Source organism: Coenobita brevimanus, chromosome 100 (genome assembly GCF_032717465.1).
Source record: "Coenobita brevimanus isolate Jiangsu-jjx chromosome 100, ASM3271746v2, whole genome shotgun sequence".
In the NCBI taxonomy this organism is placed as follows: domain Eukaryota; kingdom Metazoa; phylum Arthropoda; class Malacostraca; order Decapoda; family Coenobitidae; genus Coenobita; species Coenobita brevimanus.
The window spans coordinates 1947501-1965066 of record NC_137053.1 but is presented as its reverse complement, the minus strand read 5'-3'; the positions used below and the strand labels follow the sequence as shown (position 1 = coordinate 1965066).

The window sequence follows — 17566 nt, the reverse complement described above, 5'->3', positions numbered from 1 at the left end:
TCTGTCTATTCTTCAAAGCTACTCATGGACGATTTTATTCAACTGAGCGTGGGTCATAGGAGTCTGCGTGTTAATACTGGTGCTATAATTATTAGTACTATTAACCCTCTCATGGTAGGGGAACCTCTAGTATTCTGTCAGTTAACGTCACACTATCTACTTACCTACCTATGTCTGTCTATGTTTCTATCTATCTATCTATTTTTTTCAGCCGTTAGTGGGTTATGGAAGCCTCGAGGGTGAACAATGTGGTCTGGCGTAACAAAGACCTGGGGCCCGTATTCTTGTAGGGTAAAGACGCTCCCTAACACCTCTTCCTTAGCGATTTTTTTCTGGATATGGCTGCTTAATATCCTTCTGTGCGTTATTTATGCTGAATATGGCGATGTTTGAATGATTTATATATGGTAACACTGAATAGGACAGTAAGATGCAATGTGCAAAATAAATCGCTTAGGAAAATGTGTTAGGGAGCTTCCTTAACTGACGAGAATATACAGGCCCTGAAGATGAAATGTGAGGACGTTGTGGGCAAAAGTTATTCTGATATAAGGTATTTCTAAGTTCACAGGTGTCAATCACTGTCTCATACTGGGAATAATTTAAGTACAGGTATTCTACTCTAACGCCAGACGATTTTATTCAACTGAGAGTGAGTCATAGGAGACTGAATACTAATAGGTGAGGATGACTGGACAGAAGACAACATTATCCACGGTACCGTAAATCTAGTCAGGAGTGATGAAGACGATGATGAAATGGGGAATAACTGGGACTGACGAGGAACTGAGGTGCCTGAATGATATATACCCGACCCAACAGATGGAAATGGTTTGAAGGCGATCTTGGTGACTGTGGGTGGTGGACTTTGAATGTGATTTTGGTGAAAGTGTGTGATGGAGTTTGGGGGCCATCTTGGTGATTGCGCGTGATGGAGGCTGCAACTGACAGGTGACGGGAATGATCTTACAATATTAGGGATTGAGGGACCTGGCTTGGATGCCATGACATTAACTCGTGCCATATAGTGCTTCGACAGATAATAAAAAAAAAATGCTGATATCCTTAACCCCCACAAGCCGTCTCCTCACTAAGGGCAATTTCTCGGAAACCACTGAAAATTGCTTGTTTTCAAACCTTAATATCTTGGAAAGTATAGCACTTAGGGAAACGAATAAATAATCATTTTACTCATCAGCTCTTCCTCTTGCGAAAAGAAGTATCCCCAGGTCTGTAGGTCCTTGAGTTAATGAGGAATGACGTGAGGCAGATAACTAATTTTCGCCACGAGAGCAGCGTGAGAGCAGGACGTGTTCGTGTGTCTGCCCGCGGCACCAACTATAGCTTTGCTCTCAACATGATAACTTACTTCACTACTAGATAAACCAGACACTGTTATATCCAAGGCATGCCTTATGGTGCTATCACTGAGCCCTTTCCTAGTATTCTTGGAAAGAGGCTTGGCAGGGGCGGATGACGCAAGGGTCCACGTAAGGTGGGAACAGAATCAGACGAGAGATCTAAGAAAACATCGTCCTACACCTGGCAGTCACGGAGACGACTGATGTATGTTTGCCTTGGGTGCTGGGAGGCTATCCTCATCATTTGGTGATGAGATCAATTGGCGACCACTTAAAACTATGGCGTGAAAACACTTTCGGTTATACCCATCCCCCGGCGTCCCCGATCTACCAATTTTGTGTCGGATTTAACCGTCACCCAGTCCTTATGGGTTAAGGAGGCCTTTCGAATGTCGTTTTTCAAGAGTAATTAGAAATCACAAGAACATCCAAATTTTGGCGTTCAAAAACCATTGAAAAGAGCAAAGAAAGCGCAACAAATTCCCCTACTTAAAGGTTTCATTTTTGCTGTATATCAGAAGAAATTGCTAAGCAAATCTTCTTTTATTTCACAAAAAATATCCAACTGCTAAATTATTTAAGGGTCCTAAAAAAAATTTTGCTGAGACCATTTTCTGCCGCTTGAAATACTGAAGAAAATGAGCTTTGAAAGGTGAAAATCCAGCAAAAATAAAAAAGTTATGTATTTTTTTGCATGAAAATTGTACTGTTTAAGGAATTAAAAAGAAAAAAAGAAGAAGAAGGATAATTTTTGCACGCCTCTAACTCCAGACTTACTAAACAGAAAGCCTTGAAACTTGGTATATATATAACTACTGATGGATATAAAGAAACTGCTGTAAAAACATCACCTTCCAAGTCCTAAAACAAACTGTCTGTAAACCAGCACTTTACTGTCACCGTATAACCTATACCCTATGGCAACTACCATATACTGGTAAGGAATACAGCAGCAGTAATAGGGCTTTGCCAGTAACTTTGTTACCTCATCACTGGAAAACATAACGTTTTACACGGTAGACTTCTGACAATAATTGACGTATCAGCTGATTTTGAGGTCAAGTCAACTTGAGTTTGGCCCCACATTTGCCACAACAACCTTACGTAGTCTCAAATAATTCATACAACCAGGAAGCACTAACAATTAGCCTCACATCCATAGCCTACTCCTCACTCTCTTCATCATGCTTTAAAAGTCCTCCTACAAGCTCCTGTCGCAATTCCACAGTGGAATTATCCTTTGATTTAGTAGTTGGGGAGCTAGACGCGGGAGAAAATTCTAGGCATAATGGTTCAACACTGATATTTGGGCTACTTACAGCACTTTGTTTTCGGGCCTTGAGGATTTTTCTAACCTTCAGCAAGCGCTCTGCAGCTTCTATCTTCTTTCTACTGCGTTTTAGCATCTTCAATAATCACTGGAGCACGAAAAACAACAGGAAAATAAAACATGAACGTCTGGAACTCACAGACTTCCCGAAAGCGAGCTAGTGTTTGTAAACGTCGCTTATTACAACAAACGAAGCCTATGAGAGAGAACGTATAGAAGGGTAACTAGGCAAAACATTTCACTTCCACCACAAACTATTCATTTCACGATCTACCAGTGAACTGGTAAGCCCTCACAACCGTCACATGCGAAACATGAGTATCTAATTGCCAGTCTGGACCCTTTAACTGCCCGTGGGACCAAAATATTGCTGCAAAATGACTCTACAATTGCTATAGATACAAGATATGAGCATTTTCAAAAATGTTATTTTTGACTGATTTATCGGTCTGAAACTCCCCCTTAAATTCCGCTTCTGTCAACACTGAGGGATTTTTAGCTCTCTGGTACCTTCAACTGTTACCATCAGCTTAACACAACAGTGCACTGTTAGCCAGAATGTAGGCTACAACGTAAATGAAACAGGTTTTAAAATAATGTTTTAACTCGACCCAACAAATTTCTCAATGTTACATGCATCACACCTGCAAATGCACAAAGCATACCACAAAAAATAAGAATTAATTTGAGGTTGCAGTAACTCTTGAACACTACCTATTGTTTCTTGTTAGTTTCTCAAAGCTTGGATAAATTACATGGAATCTGTAAGAGAAAATGTTCCATTCCCAAAGTCAAAGTTTTTGTTCTTTGGAATGATCTGAAGAACTATTGTGCTGTTAGGCTACATCTGTGGGGTTGAATATGGGAAAAGAGGAAGAAAGTTACAAGGGAGTACAAACGAAATCAAACAGCGACAGATCTAACGGTCATCTCGGGTCTGTTAGAAAGAAAACACTGCCTATGATATCTAATTCTATGAGCTGACGTTATAGGTAGTTGATCTGTATTTCTAGTTGCAGTTCTGGTGATAGCTTTTGTGGTGCTAGATGCAGAATGAAAAATAAAACAGGCAGTAGCGGTTGTCGTTGGAGTGTAGGTAAGGACCTTTTGATGCTGCTGCAATTCCTCTTTCGTTGCTGCAGTGTTGTGGTGTAAAGGGCGGTAATGGTGCAGTGTTTGGTGCACTGGTGGCTGCAGGAGATCTGACTGTATACTACTGTTTTCTGACTCTGGGTGTAGATTTGATAGTTCGTTCCCTGAGTTTCACCAGTCCTCATACGTGCTACATACCTTCAGATAGTGGAAAATATAGTGCTATGGTTGTGATTCAGGTGATATATTTTTTTTTTAATAGTTGTGATAGTGGTTATGATTTGTGTGGTTGTAATGCTAGTGGCAGTTAAAACGGTAGTGGTATTTGTAATGGTAATGATGGCTGTAGTGGTAGTTGTGGCTGTGGTTGCATCTGTAGCTGTAGTGTCTATTGTGGTAGTTCTGGTCGTCGTGGTAGTGATGGTTGTAGAGTGAGTGACTTGTAGCGAGGATGTGGGTGTAGTGTTGTGCTGGTTGTTGTTTTGGGGGGAGCTGAAGGAGGTCATTGTCGTGGTCTGGTCTCTTCCTTAACCACTGTCCACTAAAGCCACGCCAAGGAGGCTGAGGAGTTCCGGTGGGGGAGAAAGGGTGGGGAAGGGGGGGCAAGGGGGACTTCTTTTTTACCTGTGTGTGTGTGTGTGTGTGTGTGTATGTTGAAAGGGGGGCTTCTGTTCCACTCTTAGTAACCCCTGTCCTCCAATATACATATCTTTTTTTTGCTAAATTTTTGCCATTCACGCCATTATTCGTGCGTTTATTGTGTTTATTACCGGGAAAAATAATAATGAGTTGGAGTCGAAGCCGCACAGATATAGCATGGTTTCGTGACGTCACCTTAATCTCTCTCTCTCTCTCTCTCTCTCTCTCTCCCGGCCATATCCGTCACCCTCCTGAAGAAGAACACTAAACAAGGCCGCAAGGAGCCGCATCATAAAACATCTGCGGCGACGGCGGGGCGGGACAGAGCCGCAGACGCAACCGCAGGACGCAAGACGCAGGACAACGGGGGCGGCAGGACACCACACTGACGCTGGTGCTCCTTCGGTGAACCAGAAAAGCCCCGACAACGGAAACTAAATATGGTTCCGGGAAAAAAAGAAGCAAAAAAAGCCCCCTCTCTCTCTCTCTCTCCTCTGGAGCTGTATGCATAAACTGTCCAAAGATTAAGTCGTGTATATCATTGCCATACTTTTTTTTTTTTTTTTTTAACTCAAACTTTGCCCCGATTTTCGTCCTTTTTCCGCTTGTTTTACGTAGCTGAGTGGCGGAAGATAAATGCTATGACTCTGCAGCCTTTCCCACAGCACTTCTTCGTGACTTGTATCATACTCCGGTGTTAATTTCCCGTTACAACTCAACATTCAAGATGGAGATATGGCAATTTTAGGCCAAGTAGGAGGAAAAGGAGATAGTTTATGCGGCTGCCTTTACTCACACGGCCACCGTACATTTCACAACCAATCTAAAGGGAATAATAACGTCAAAAATAAACGATAAATTAAAGAATCACCGAAAATAATTTATAACCAGGAAGACTTGTTTGTCATCAAAATTATTATTATTCTTTATAATTGTGTACCTGTAATTCGGTGTATAGAAATATTTTTTTTTTATTTAATTTGTTTTTTCCTTCTTCCGTGTAAAAAAAAAAAAAAAAAGTCCCCGGTCAGTGGTCGATGGAGGTGTAGTGTCATAATGGTCGTTGGGTTGTGTGGGCAGGTTTGTGGACGGGGTGAGGGCAAGTCTGAGGTCACACTGGGGTCAAGAAGGGCCGTAGAGGTGCACCGCTGATGGCTGGGTGGTCAGGGGATGATTATGTGTACAGTATGTGTGTCTGTGTAGGTGTGTCGGGCAGGATGTGGTGTAGAAGGTTAGTGTGTCGCTCTGAACACCTAGCACGTGTCGATTTGTGTGTGTGTGTGTGTGTGTGTGTGTGTGTGTGTGTGTGTGTGTGTGTGTGTAATCAAGAATTTAGTCGCATAACAAGTGAAAATTCTCCTTTAACACCGGAAATATTGTAACTTATTTTCTTTTCACTTCCAATAGTGAGATTTTAAGTGTTTTTCCAAGGGCTGGCTGTAGGACCCAACCTTGGTATATATTTTGACAGGAGTACGATTGTTGTGGTGGCGACTGGTGGGCTGGAGGGAAAGTACAATGAGAAAAGGAGCTGAAGGAAGGAGTGAAGAGGAACCAAGGGATTATGCACACACACACACACACACACACACACACACACACACACACACACACACACACACACACACACACACACACACACACACACACGCGCGCGCGTCGCGACCTGACCATTAACCCCTTAACTTAGGATAGATATTAAGGCTCTGTTTATTTTCAGTCACTAGCTGCAATGAATTAACAAACCGAAAATCATCATCATACTACAACAACAACTATTACTATTACTACTTACCACCACCACTGCTACTACTACTACTACTTCTTCTACTATCACTACTACTGCTACTACTACTGCTGCTGCTACTACTACTACTACTACCACTACTACTGCTGCTGCTGGAAGGGACGCAGGAGGAGAAACAAGGATGTGGTATGAATGGTGTTAACTCCTACAGTCCATTGACATTTTAAACGTTCTATGCAAGCTACTTTCAGACGATTTCATTCATCTTAGGGGACGCCTTGTGTAGTAAAAGAGCATTTTTTTTTTTTTAATGCAAGGAAGAAGGAACCAAAGGCCAGAAACCCGCAAGATTGTTCCCTCTTAGAAAAAACAAAAACATGATAACAGAGAGCCAAATTCAAGAGCTGTATGTCTCCTGTTTGAAAAGGGAGAAAGAATGAAACGAAAAATACGTTCTCGGGCTGAAAAGGTTAATATATGACCATGAGTAAGGGGATGGAACTGACGTAAATAAGAGATGAAGAAAGAGGAAGCGTTTAGAATGGATCATATAAGGAGTTCCAGTCAAGAGTGATGAAGCTGGTTGAGATGAAGTGAGAGAGAACGTGGAGGGAACAGCGAAAGTAAATGACCAATAAATGAGTAAGGGAATGAGTAAACGGAATGCAGTGGACGCAAATAAGAGATGGAGAGAGAGGACGCGTTTGGAAATGGATGCCATGAGGAGTTAGTTAAAAGAATAATGAGGTAGAGAGAGGTGGAGAAAGATAATTACGTGGAAAAGCATAAATAAATGGCCGTGAGTAAGGGGAATGAGTAAATGGAATGCAGAGGACGCAGACAAGAGGCGGAGAAAGAGGAAACGCTTGAAGTGCATGAAATAGGAGTTAATGGAGGAGATGGAGAAAGAGTATGACGTAGAAACAGCGTGAATAAATGGCCATGAGTAAGGGAATGAGCAAGAGGAATGCCCGGGAAGCAAGATATGGAGAAAGATGTGTTTTCATTCTCATGTCATATTTTTATTAGAAATTTTTGCTGCTCTTAGACGAATTTAGTCAATTTAGTGAAGGGATAAACGAAAGATATATTTGGTCTCTCGATTGTGAAAAGTCTCTCCTGAAATTAATAGATTGTTTGGAGGTACAGAAAATGAAAAATGCCTCACGGGTTGAAGGAGCCGTTCACATAAATTGACACACACACACACACACACACACACACACACACACACACACACACACGAGTAAAAAGAATGCCCAGGACGCCAGGGATGGGGAAAGAGGATGAGGCGGTATCAGTGGGTGCGGGCACAGAATGAGTTTATTGTTATGGTAATGAATTTGACCCGCGTTGCTCAACACACTCCCTTTTTTTTTATTTATTTTTTTCCCTGATGGCGCCAGAGGAATATTGCACAGGGACAGGAAACATCAAGACCTATCTCTAGATCAGGCCAATTCATCTTAGTCACACGGATTCCTTTCAAGCGCTTCTTATCTCCGAATCTCACCCGATCCATCTCAGTCATACGGATACCTCTCATGTGCTACTCACAAGTTATCTTCATCACAATCTATCTTCTTCATCATCATCCGTTATATTTTTTGGAAGGTCATAATGGGCTGTTGACTTTGCTATTTACAAACTTCGAGAAATATTATAATAGATTTACAATTATTCACCAGTAATTCTCAAAATGCTGAAGTTTTCATTTTAGTCTCCCCCATTAGATTTACGAAATTCCTTAAGGGTTCTTGACTCCTTTTAGTGGTTTCTCCCTCTATTTCCTTTGCATTTTTCATCTATTTACCTATCTACCTGCCTACTTATTTGTCTATCTATCTATCTAGCTATCTATCTATTTATTTATCTATATCTGCAACTTTCTCTTCCGTCATTTCCTCTATTCCTTAAGTCATATCACTCGTCTTACGTACTTTCTTCCTAGCAGAGTATTTTTCTTAGCGTTCTTACTAACAATTTAAGCATGTATCTACTGGAAAGAAATAATTATCAAAGAAATTAGCAATGACTTATTCTATACCACATCACGCGGGGTTAATGCAGTGATATCTACCTTTGATCTCAGTCACCAACAGAATATTTAAGAATGCTTTACTGTAATATCCTGAAGAATCCGAAATACAGCATTAGTGGAAGTTTGTTCGCGTGTTCATATCTCCCCTTTTTTTTTTTTTTTTTAAGGATTTACAACTGTGGTCACACTTCAGGATTATAAACGATATTATTTTAGATATTTGATCCTTCTTTCTCTGTACCTCAGAACTCCTTTAATACTTTATACATGAAAAATTTGGGACCGTACCTACTTAGGAGGCATTCCAACACCTCTTCTCAAGTGATTTATTTTCCCTATTTCATCCCAGTCACATCAGTATTCTCGGATGCTTTTTACATCATTTTGATAACAATAAGATACAAGATAATAAATAAGATAAAGGGTAATATTAACGTTACTCATGCAAAGGTAAAGAGCTATTACACAGATAGCTTCCATTGGTGGCGGGAAAGCAACACTACATAATATATACTTGTGATCTTAACAGAATTACCAACAACTCTTCCTTAGCGATATAGTTTTCACATTTCATCTTGCTGCATGTATTATTTACGTCTTTTAATATACTGAAACATACTGCATAATTAACATACAAGAACTTGTCATATACCGAAATAAACAGATAAGGTTCTTTTCACTCTAACTTGACCTAAAACTAACATCTCTATATTTTAAATGCCTAGTTGTACCAAGAGATTAAATTTAGAGTATGATGCTAGATACTAAAATGCTTCGGAAAGGACTTAGAGCTGCAGCATGGTCTTTCTGTCCTAGATCAACGTGAAATTAGTTACGGTACAAAAGGACGAAAATTTGGGCCAACTTAAGATGAAAGAACTACAGTAAGACTCCGAAGCTACCGAGGATGTGGGCCGAGTCTGCCTCCTGAACCTCTCTCAGACCCGCCTCACTGCTGCCTCCTCCCCGGATGCATGGCTGTCAGTAGAAGGGGAAGGGGCAGAAGGGAGGGTGGAAGAAGGTAGGGGATATGGAGGGGGAGGGGGAGAGAGGGGAATGGAGGGTGGAAGAGAGCAGGAAAGGAAGAGGGTGGCATAGAGAGGGAGGAAGAGAAGGAGGGAGGGAGGAAGGAAGGGATGAGGTTAGGGAAAGAGAAGAGAGGAAGAGGGTGTGGGGAAATGCAGGGAGGGAGAAGAGAGATGGTGTGGAAGACAGGGAGGAATGGGAAATAAAATGAGAGATAGGGTTTGAAGGTGGTGAGGAGGGAAGGGTGAGAAAAAAAAGTAAGGAAGACGGTAAAAGTGGAAGGATGAGAGAGAGGATGTGGTAGAGGGTGGAAGGAAGGAAGGATGGGAGGAAGAAAGGTAGTGTGGGTGAGGAAGGAAGGAAGAAGGAGGGGGGGTTATGAGGGTGATAAAGGAAAGGGGTTAGCGGGTGGTAGAATGAAAGATAAGATATGGGAAAGTGATATGAGGGAACGAGAAATGGAAAAAGGTGGGATGGTAATGGAAGGAATAGGTAAAGTGAAAGAACTGGAAGAGGAGAATAGGGTGAGAGGAGGAAAAGGCTGGAAAGAGGAGAGAAAGGACAGGGAGCTGGGGTGAGAGATGTAAGAAGGGAAGAGAGTGGAAGGGTGACAGAAGGGAGGAAGGAGGAGGGCGAAGACCAGCGAAATAGAGGTAAGATACGGAAGAATGGCTCTAACTGATTTTTATTATTCCTGCATCCAGACGATTTTATTCAGCTTAAGAAAACACCCTATCAGTGAAGAGGTTAATGAAGGCTATATCAAATTTATAAATTCGAAAAAACACATATGAAAAAATCGTCCGGGCAAAGCAACATTAAATTAAAAAACAGGGACGTCGAAATGAGAGTCAAACTTGTATCTCTAACAGCATCAAACATAATTATCTGCCACCTTCTTTCAACATTATTTTCCCTACCAGCTCTGTCGCATCCACATTGTTATGGATTTTCTCATTCCGGGGATCGTAATTACAGCACTTTCTTAAACTCTGCATTAATCTCAGGTAGGAAACAGATTTTGCGTTTTGTTTTACTGATTTCGTTCTCTTCCCTGCAGTACATCGTCATACTTAAGGATATATAATGTCTGTTTACCTATAGCGCGAGCATAAAAACGTAGCTGCGTTAATAGAACCATATATAACTAAACCGGGTAAATAAAGTGCTATATTTCTCTGTTGCCAGTATCTCAGCCTCATTTAATGTCGTAGTTAAGGCAATGAACGTTCAAAGTAAAATAAAATAAAGAATATGTAGAAAGTGAACCCTCAGAGCCCAATAAACCACGCTATAAATAAAAAAATGTCAGCCAGTAAGAATCTATATATTAATCAAGCTACTTCAACAGACTGGGACATATTTACAACTTCACATCACAAAATTAAGGAACCGTTTGTAGGACAAGAGTGGAAGTGAAGCAAAGAAAATAAAGAAGAAAATATATAAAAACGATACAAAAAAAGGGACTTTGAGATAATTTTTTGGCGCCAGTGTATATAAATCAGTTTTCGAATATGCAGCCGAAATGGATAACAAGATCTAATGGGTCACTTGTTGATAATATTTTAGTGATGCAAAAGGTCAAAATTTGCGTCTCTCTGTCTGTCTCTCTGTCTGTCTGTCTCTCTCTCTTTCTGTGTGTGTGTGTGTGTGTGTGTGTGTGTGTGTGTGTGTGTGTGTGTGAAAGCAATATCGGGCAGATTTTTACCTATTTCAGTTCTTTATGCTGAGCTAAGAATTAACTCGCTTATAATAAAACATGTATAGATATTTTGACAGGTGTTCTCTTTGCGTATTACCTGCATTTTCATTGGGTAAGGAGGCTCCCTAACACCTCTTCCTTAGCGATTTATTTTTGGATATGGCTGGTTAGTATCCTTTTGTACGTTATTCATGGAGAGTTTGGTGATACTGGAAGGATTTATGTAACACAGAAGACGACAGTAAGGTGTAATAAGCAAAATAAAGCGATTAGGAAAAGGTGTTAGGAAGCTTCCTTAACCGATGAAAACACAGGTCTGTTCTAGAAATTTATAAGAGAGAGAGATAGAGAGAGAGAGGAAAAGATTACTCCTGAAAACAACTGGAGAGGGGGAAAGAGCAAACCGGTATTAAATTATTCGAGGCGAGAGGGGGAGAGGCGGCAAAACAGAGCGAGAGAGAGAAGGACTGAGAAGCAAATAAGAACGCAGGCAAAAAGACGAGAGACGCATTTTGAAAAACAATCGTGCGGGGAAAGGGGGAGGGAAGATTGAGGCCAGGCGAGGGGAGGGGAAGAGCAGGTGTTGGGGAGGGCAGAGGGGACTGGGAGAGGGAGATTAGGGGTGCTGAAGAGGTGGGGGTATGGTGATAGGGGTGAGGGTACGGATGGAGGAAGGGGAGGAAGAAAAGGTGGGGTTTTGAGAGAGGGAGACTGGGAGACAGAGAGAGGAGAGGGTGGGGAGAAGGAAATGGATTGCAAGAGGGGAAGGGATAGTGAAGGGAGAGGGAGACGGGGGAAGGAGAGGGGAGAGGGAATGAAGGAGGGGAGGGGAAGGATGGAGAGGGAGAGAGGGGGTTGAGTGGTGAGGGGGGCCTGCGGGAGGAGGAGGGGGGCGAGGATCACGGTGTGGAAGACCCCTCACCCACCCTGACGACTTGTGAGGCCTTTCCACTCACCGCACTGGGAGAGTTGCCTCATTCCTCCCGCTCCTCTCCTCCCTGATTCCCCTCTTCTCTCTCCGTTCCTCTCCTCTCGCCCCCTTTTCCCCACCGCCCCCCGTTCGCACCAGCTGCTTGAGCGGGGCCCTCCAATGTGGCACGACTTGTATCATATTGTGAAGGTGTGTGATTATTAATAATGAGATGGAGAATAAATATGTTATCATGTGAAGCGGAAAATGATAGTGAACCCACCGCTCATCACTCTTCTGGCTCCTCCCACCACCATGACTCGTGCTCCCATTGGCCGCTTCCATGTGTGACCTTTGGCGAGAGCGAGGTGTTGATTGGACAGGCGTTAAGCTGTTTATTGTTTGTTATTCACCATATCATGCTAACCCACCTTTCCATTTAACATTTTTCCTACAAAACTCCACGTCCTCTACACCGTGCCTTCTGCAGTGATTTGGTGAGGCTGTGGAAGGTAGTGTGTGTGGAGTTGCGACATTGCCCCCGCCGCTATGATGTGGTGTCGAGTGTCGTATTCCTTGGTGGCGACTGTCGACAACTCACGTGGGGGCGGAGCTACCCTGGCCCCTCCCCCAGCTAGCGGCACCTCCTCATAGTCTTGACTGTTCATCAGTTGGTCATCACTCTGTACAGCGGGTGGACACTTCAGCCAGAGTTGTTGGCAGCTAATTAGTGGAATATGAGGTGCCAGTGATGTACCAATCCCGTACTTGTGTCTCCGCGTCCTCCCCCTCAGTGTCGCTCAGGACCTGAACTCTCCCGCCAGCGAGTGCGTCGCTCACCACATTGTTACTCGCCTTACTCGCCACGCTCGTCTGCGCAGGTGCAATACCGAATATTTGCTCTCTCTCATAAACACTTTACTTCGCGCGTCGGGCACGGGGGTAAAAAAAAATCAAGAGTAGGAAGAGGCACTTGCGGCCGCGGGAGAAGCCGAAGCGAGGACGCCTGATGATCGGCGGTGTGTGAGGTGAGGCGTGGGTTGGCGTGCGACAGGTGAGCGGTGTGGTGGTGTGTGGTGTGGTGTGGTGTGCCCTGCAGGACCCCAGCGGCACCACATCAGGCCCAGGCACGCCGCCAGCCCCAGCGTCAGGCGTCGCGGCGGCACCAGTGTTGTGGGCGTGAGGGGGCCGAGTGCTGCTTCAGTGATGCTGGCGGGCGGCATCGAGGAAGCCATGTCAGGGTGTAAGCCCCGCGCCACCGATTTCTCTATCGCGGCCATCATGTCTCGAGGGTCGGCGGCTGCGGCGGCGGCAGCAGCGGCGGCGTCGGGTTTGCGGCATGCCACCTCTCCAGGACTGCCGCCCTTAGGTGAGTCTCACAGGTGTCTTTAGTAAAGGGGCTACGGGGCTACAGGGCTGAGGGAACTGTCAGAAATAAATTTAGTATTTTTTCCGCTAAAAGGGGCGGTGACGGCGTAGCGAGGCGACATGTATGACAAGACCTTTATCTCTTGGAACAAAGGCAAAATAATTTCACCTCAAACACTGCCAATAAGTTCCTAAGAATTTACATTGTATTTCTACCTTCGCAATTTTTATTTTTCTACTAATATTGACTGTCGGTACATACATATTTGAATTCCAGTATACGAATTAACTGCTTTATTTTAAGTGATGTAATTTTTTAGAACTGAAGAGTGCGATAATGTAGCGTGCAGACATATATACTACAATAACTCTGAAAATAAGTAAGAATATAGTAACCCCAACTCGTCTATCAAATAAAGTGATAGTACGATGCAAAATAGTCTATAAGATACATAACACAAATGCAGAAAGTCAAAAAAAAAAAAAGAAAGAAAGAAAGAAAAAGAAAAAACCGTCATGAAATTTTTACATCAATATATACGCCTAAAGATCTCAGCCTGTTTGTTCAGTATATCGATCCAGTCCCAGTTCTGTTTGTTCAGGTCCAATGTAACATGTAACACCATAATAAAATCGTGGACTGATCGCTGTAGATAAATAATTGAGCTTAAATATATATATGTCGAGGCATGGATGTTATGGTTTTATATCAATACGGTATATACATCAAATATACACAAATATTCAGCATTCAAAGTAATAAAGATACAGATCAGACAGGTAAAGTAATTTATATATTGAACATGGTGTTTAAAGAGAATATAGAGTGACGCGGGATGTAAGGCAGTGACTTGGTTAGCGGTATAAATCAAAAAGCTAATATATGTACTCAAGCAAGCAGTGTAATAATACTCTCTCCCTTCCCCCAGCGGCCACAAGCATCCCCCCCCCCTCCTCCCGGCCCAATACCCCCAATACCCACCCCTCCACCCCCAATACCCAGCCACCCACCACCCCAGGCGCAGCGGAGACAAACATAGGAAATTGCCCCTCGTTACGCCCGCCGCCCCGGAAATAATGAATTAGATCGAACCATAATAATTCCTTCGAGAGAAAATTTACGCTCACCCTCGCCCGTCCGACCAGCGCTGGGATCAGAGAAGGTTTGCGATGTGGGTGGGCGTGCTGTGTGGGCGGGTTTGCAATGTGGGCGGACTGATCGGGAGAGCTGTGTGGGCTGGATGTATGGGTGGATTTTGCGGGCGGGTAGTGTGGGCGAATTTTGCGGGTGGACTCTGTGGGCGGGTTTGTGCGGGCGGGCTGTGTGGACGGGTTTGCGATGTGGGTGGGCGTATGTGGGCGGTTCCCGTTGACGTTGGGACAGACGAGGCGTGGGATGCGATGCCGGGGCCCCGAGTTGTGATGCCTCTCATGCACCCCGCCGCCTGTGGTCCTTAGGGGCCAAGGGGTGGGTCAGCGCTGGGTTTTCATAATAATGGCTCCCGCATGAATAAATAGAACGGAGGGATGGTGATTTTGATAGGGAAGAGGGTCCAAGTCGGGCCCTAACTGTTCAGAGTAACTAGTAAAAGCATATTCCAAAAATAGTTATAATTCTTCCAAATAGACAATTAACGGTACTGCGATATCATGAAGCGATGTGGATTATCTTTAGCTCCGATTAACATGAGAGATTATCAAGAGTACAGTTTTCAATCAATCTTGTTTAACTAAGACCTGGATAAAGTGTTGGAGGCGCCCTGGGCTGTGATGATGGTCAGCTACTTTGCAATTAAAATTAATATAAAGCAGGGATGTATATTCTTGAGCTCAGACCGTCATATTAAGAGTATCTGGCCGTATAAAATTTCCAATCAATCTTGCTTAACCAGAGCCTCGGTAAAGGGTTGGAAGAGCCGTGGGCTGTGGTGGTGGTCAGCGGCTTTACAAACTGAATTAATATACAGAGGGATATATACATTTTCCTCAGCTCAGTCCATCATGTTAAGAGTTACGAGTAAACTTTCCAGTCAGTCTTCTTTCACCAGGGGTTCGGTAAAGTGTTGGAAGCGTCCTGGGCTGTGATGGTGGTCGATTACTTTACAATTAAAATTAACATAGAGGAGAGATCTATATTTTCCTCACTTTAAACAGTCATCTGAGAAGGTAAAGTTTCCAGTCAATCTTGTTTAACCTGGTAAAGTGCTGGAGGCGCCGTGGGCTGTGATAGTGGGCGATTACTTTACAATTAAAATTAATACTAACGAAGGACCTATATTGCCCTCACTTTGGACGGTCATGTGAGGCTATCAGGACGAGTAAAATTTCCAATCAATCTTGTTTAACCAGGGGCGCGGTAAAGTGTTGGAGGCGCCGTGGGCTGTGATGGTGGTCGGCTACTTTACAATTGAAATGAAGGTGGCGCTGCCCTCTACATGTCTATTATACCCGGCCGGGGGCTTTTGATGGCGTCGGCTGTCTGAAGGTACAAGAGTGGACAAAAGTTCGCTTAGTATATCACCTCTTCTACCGCTCATTTCCCTCTACTAGTTAATATGCCTAAACCGAGAGAGGCTTGGTATGTTCTTCTCCCTGTAGCTGATTCTCTTGGATACGATACGTCAGGGAGGAAAGCGACGGACGTGCCCTAAGTCTGAAGTAGACCTAGAGGAATACAGAACCCTTCCTCATCATGTCGCGGGCTTCTCGCGGCTACGTAACTCACACACATACATTGCCCAGTATTCCCGTAAGTTAAGCTCCCTATCACCTTTTCCTAAGCGATTTATTTTACTTATTACACCTTTCTGACCTCTTCTGTGTTACAAAGATCCTTTCAATATCGCCATACTCAGCATAATTAACGTGCAGAATGGATACTAACCAGCCAAATCCAAAAGTAAATCGTTAAGGAAGAGGTGTTAGGGAGCTTCCTTACCCGACGAATACACGAGCCACTGTCTTCTGTGCATAAATTCCTTCAAATCATGCTTAAAGATCTCCCACTCCGCCTTCATCACTACAGTATATAGCATTCAATATCTTTTTAACAGGATCAGGGGGGATTTTACTAACATTTCCTTTTCCCTATAAGTTCCTCGTCCTCGCACCTATGAATCTCTTAGTTCGTCTGAATCTCTAGAATTCTCACTATAAAGCATTGAATTCCCTATATTTAATCCTCAGTAATGGTATTTTCATTGACTTTTTCTTTGTGTAAGTTCCTTCTCATGTTACTTATGATTCTTCTCGTTCGTTTCCATTAGCAGAATTTTTATTATGTAACATTTCTCTCTCTCTCTCTCTTCGCTGAATAAAGTTACATGGAATTAGCCGAAATAAAGCAGTGAAAGTGATATGAACATGAGATTATTTTCCTAGATATTTTAACATTCAGACTTCTACAACTGACGGTCACATTAAAAGAATTATTTGGTGTTAGCTAAAAGGAACTAAGAAAATTAACGCGGCTATGAGCGACCTAACACCCCAATTTAATATATATAGCGTGATTATCATTATTGTTATTATTATTATTTTTATCATTATTATTATTCCTTTATTAATTATTATTATTATTCCTTTATTAATTTAACGTCAGCACAAAGGAGTAACGTAAATTCAATCCTATTTAGGGGCATCAAAGCTCTAGTCTTAATCCTCCTGTAAAAGCGATTGGATTCCCTTACCTCTCGGCTCAGGAAATACCCAACCCCACTTCAGGTGACGCCATTACCACCTTCCGGACATTTTTATCTTGTAGTTCACCGGAAGGACATGGTTTCTGATCCTAATAACATCTTTAAGTGTGCCGCAGCGCTGTATATAATTCCAATTTCCCTTTCTATAATTGAAATCGACACCCCGACGAGTGTATAGGTGTAGCCGGGGACCCAAATGTTATAGGAAATTATAGGGAAGAGTGTAAGAGGGAAAGGGGAAATAAAGAGGAGTAGAGAGTTGGTGTAAAGCATTATAGGGAAGAGAACAGGAGGAAATGGGGAATAATAGAGGAACAGAAATAGTATAATTCTCGCCTAGCATCTAGGAGGAAAATAGGAAAAAAATAGTTAAAGAGGGATAAAAATAAGTAAAAATAAAACAGAGGAAGAAGGGAAAGGAAGGGAAGGAGAAGAAAATAGAGATAAATAAAAAATAATCAACTTATATGGAACAGACGAAGAGAGAAGAGGGGAAAATGGCGGGAAATAGAAAGTTAGTGGATTAAAGAAGAGGGAAGAGGGGAAAATAAAGTGGAATAGGATAGAGTTTGTGGATGATAAGGTACAAAGGAAGAGGGAGGGGAAAAATAAGAAGAAATATATAGCAGAAGAGGAGAGTAACGAG

The 17566-nt window shown here is 42.9% G+C and overlaps 1 protein-coding gene across 1 annotated transcript in view; it reads left to right on the top strand.

Annotated features, from left to right (window-relative positions):
* The first annotated feature begins 13057 nt into the window (after positions 1 to 13057).
* Positions 13058 to 17566, top strand: part of LOC145414559 (uncharacterized) — a 160340-nt gene continuing 155831 nt past the window's right edge. Inside the window, exon 1 of the mRNA XM_080284078.1 lies at positions 13058 to 13220. Coding sequence (XP_080140204.1) covers positions 13058 to 13220 — 163 coding nt within the window. The remainder of the gene's footprint in view (positions 13221 to 17566) is intronic.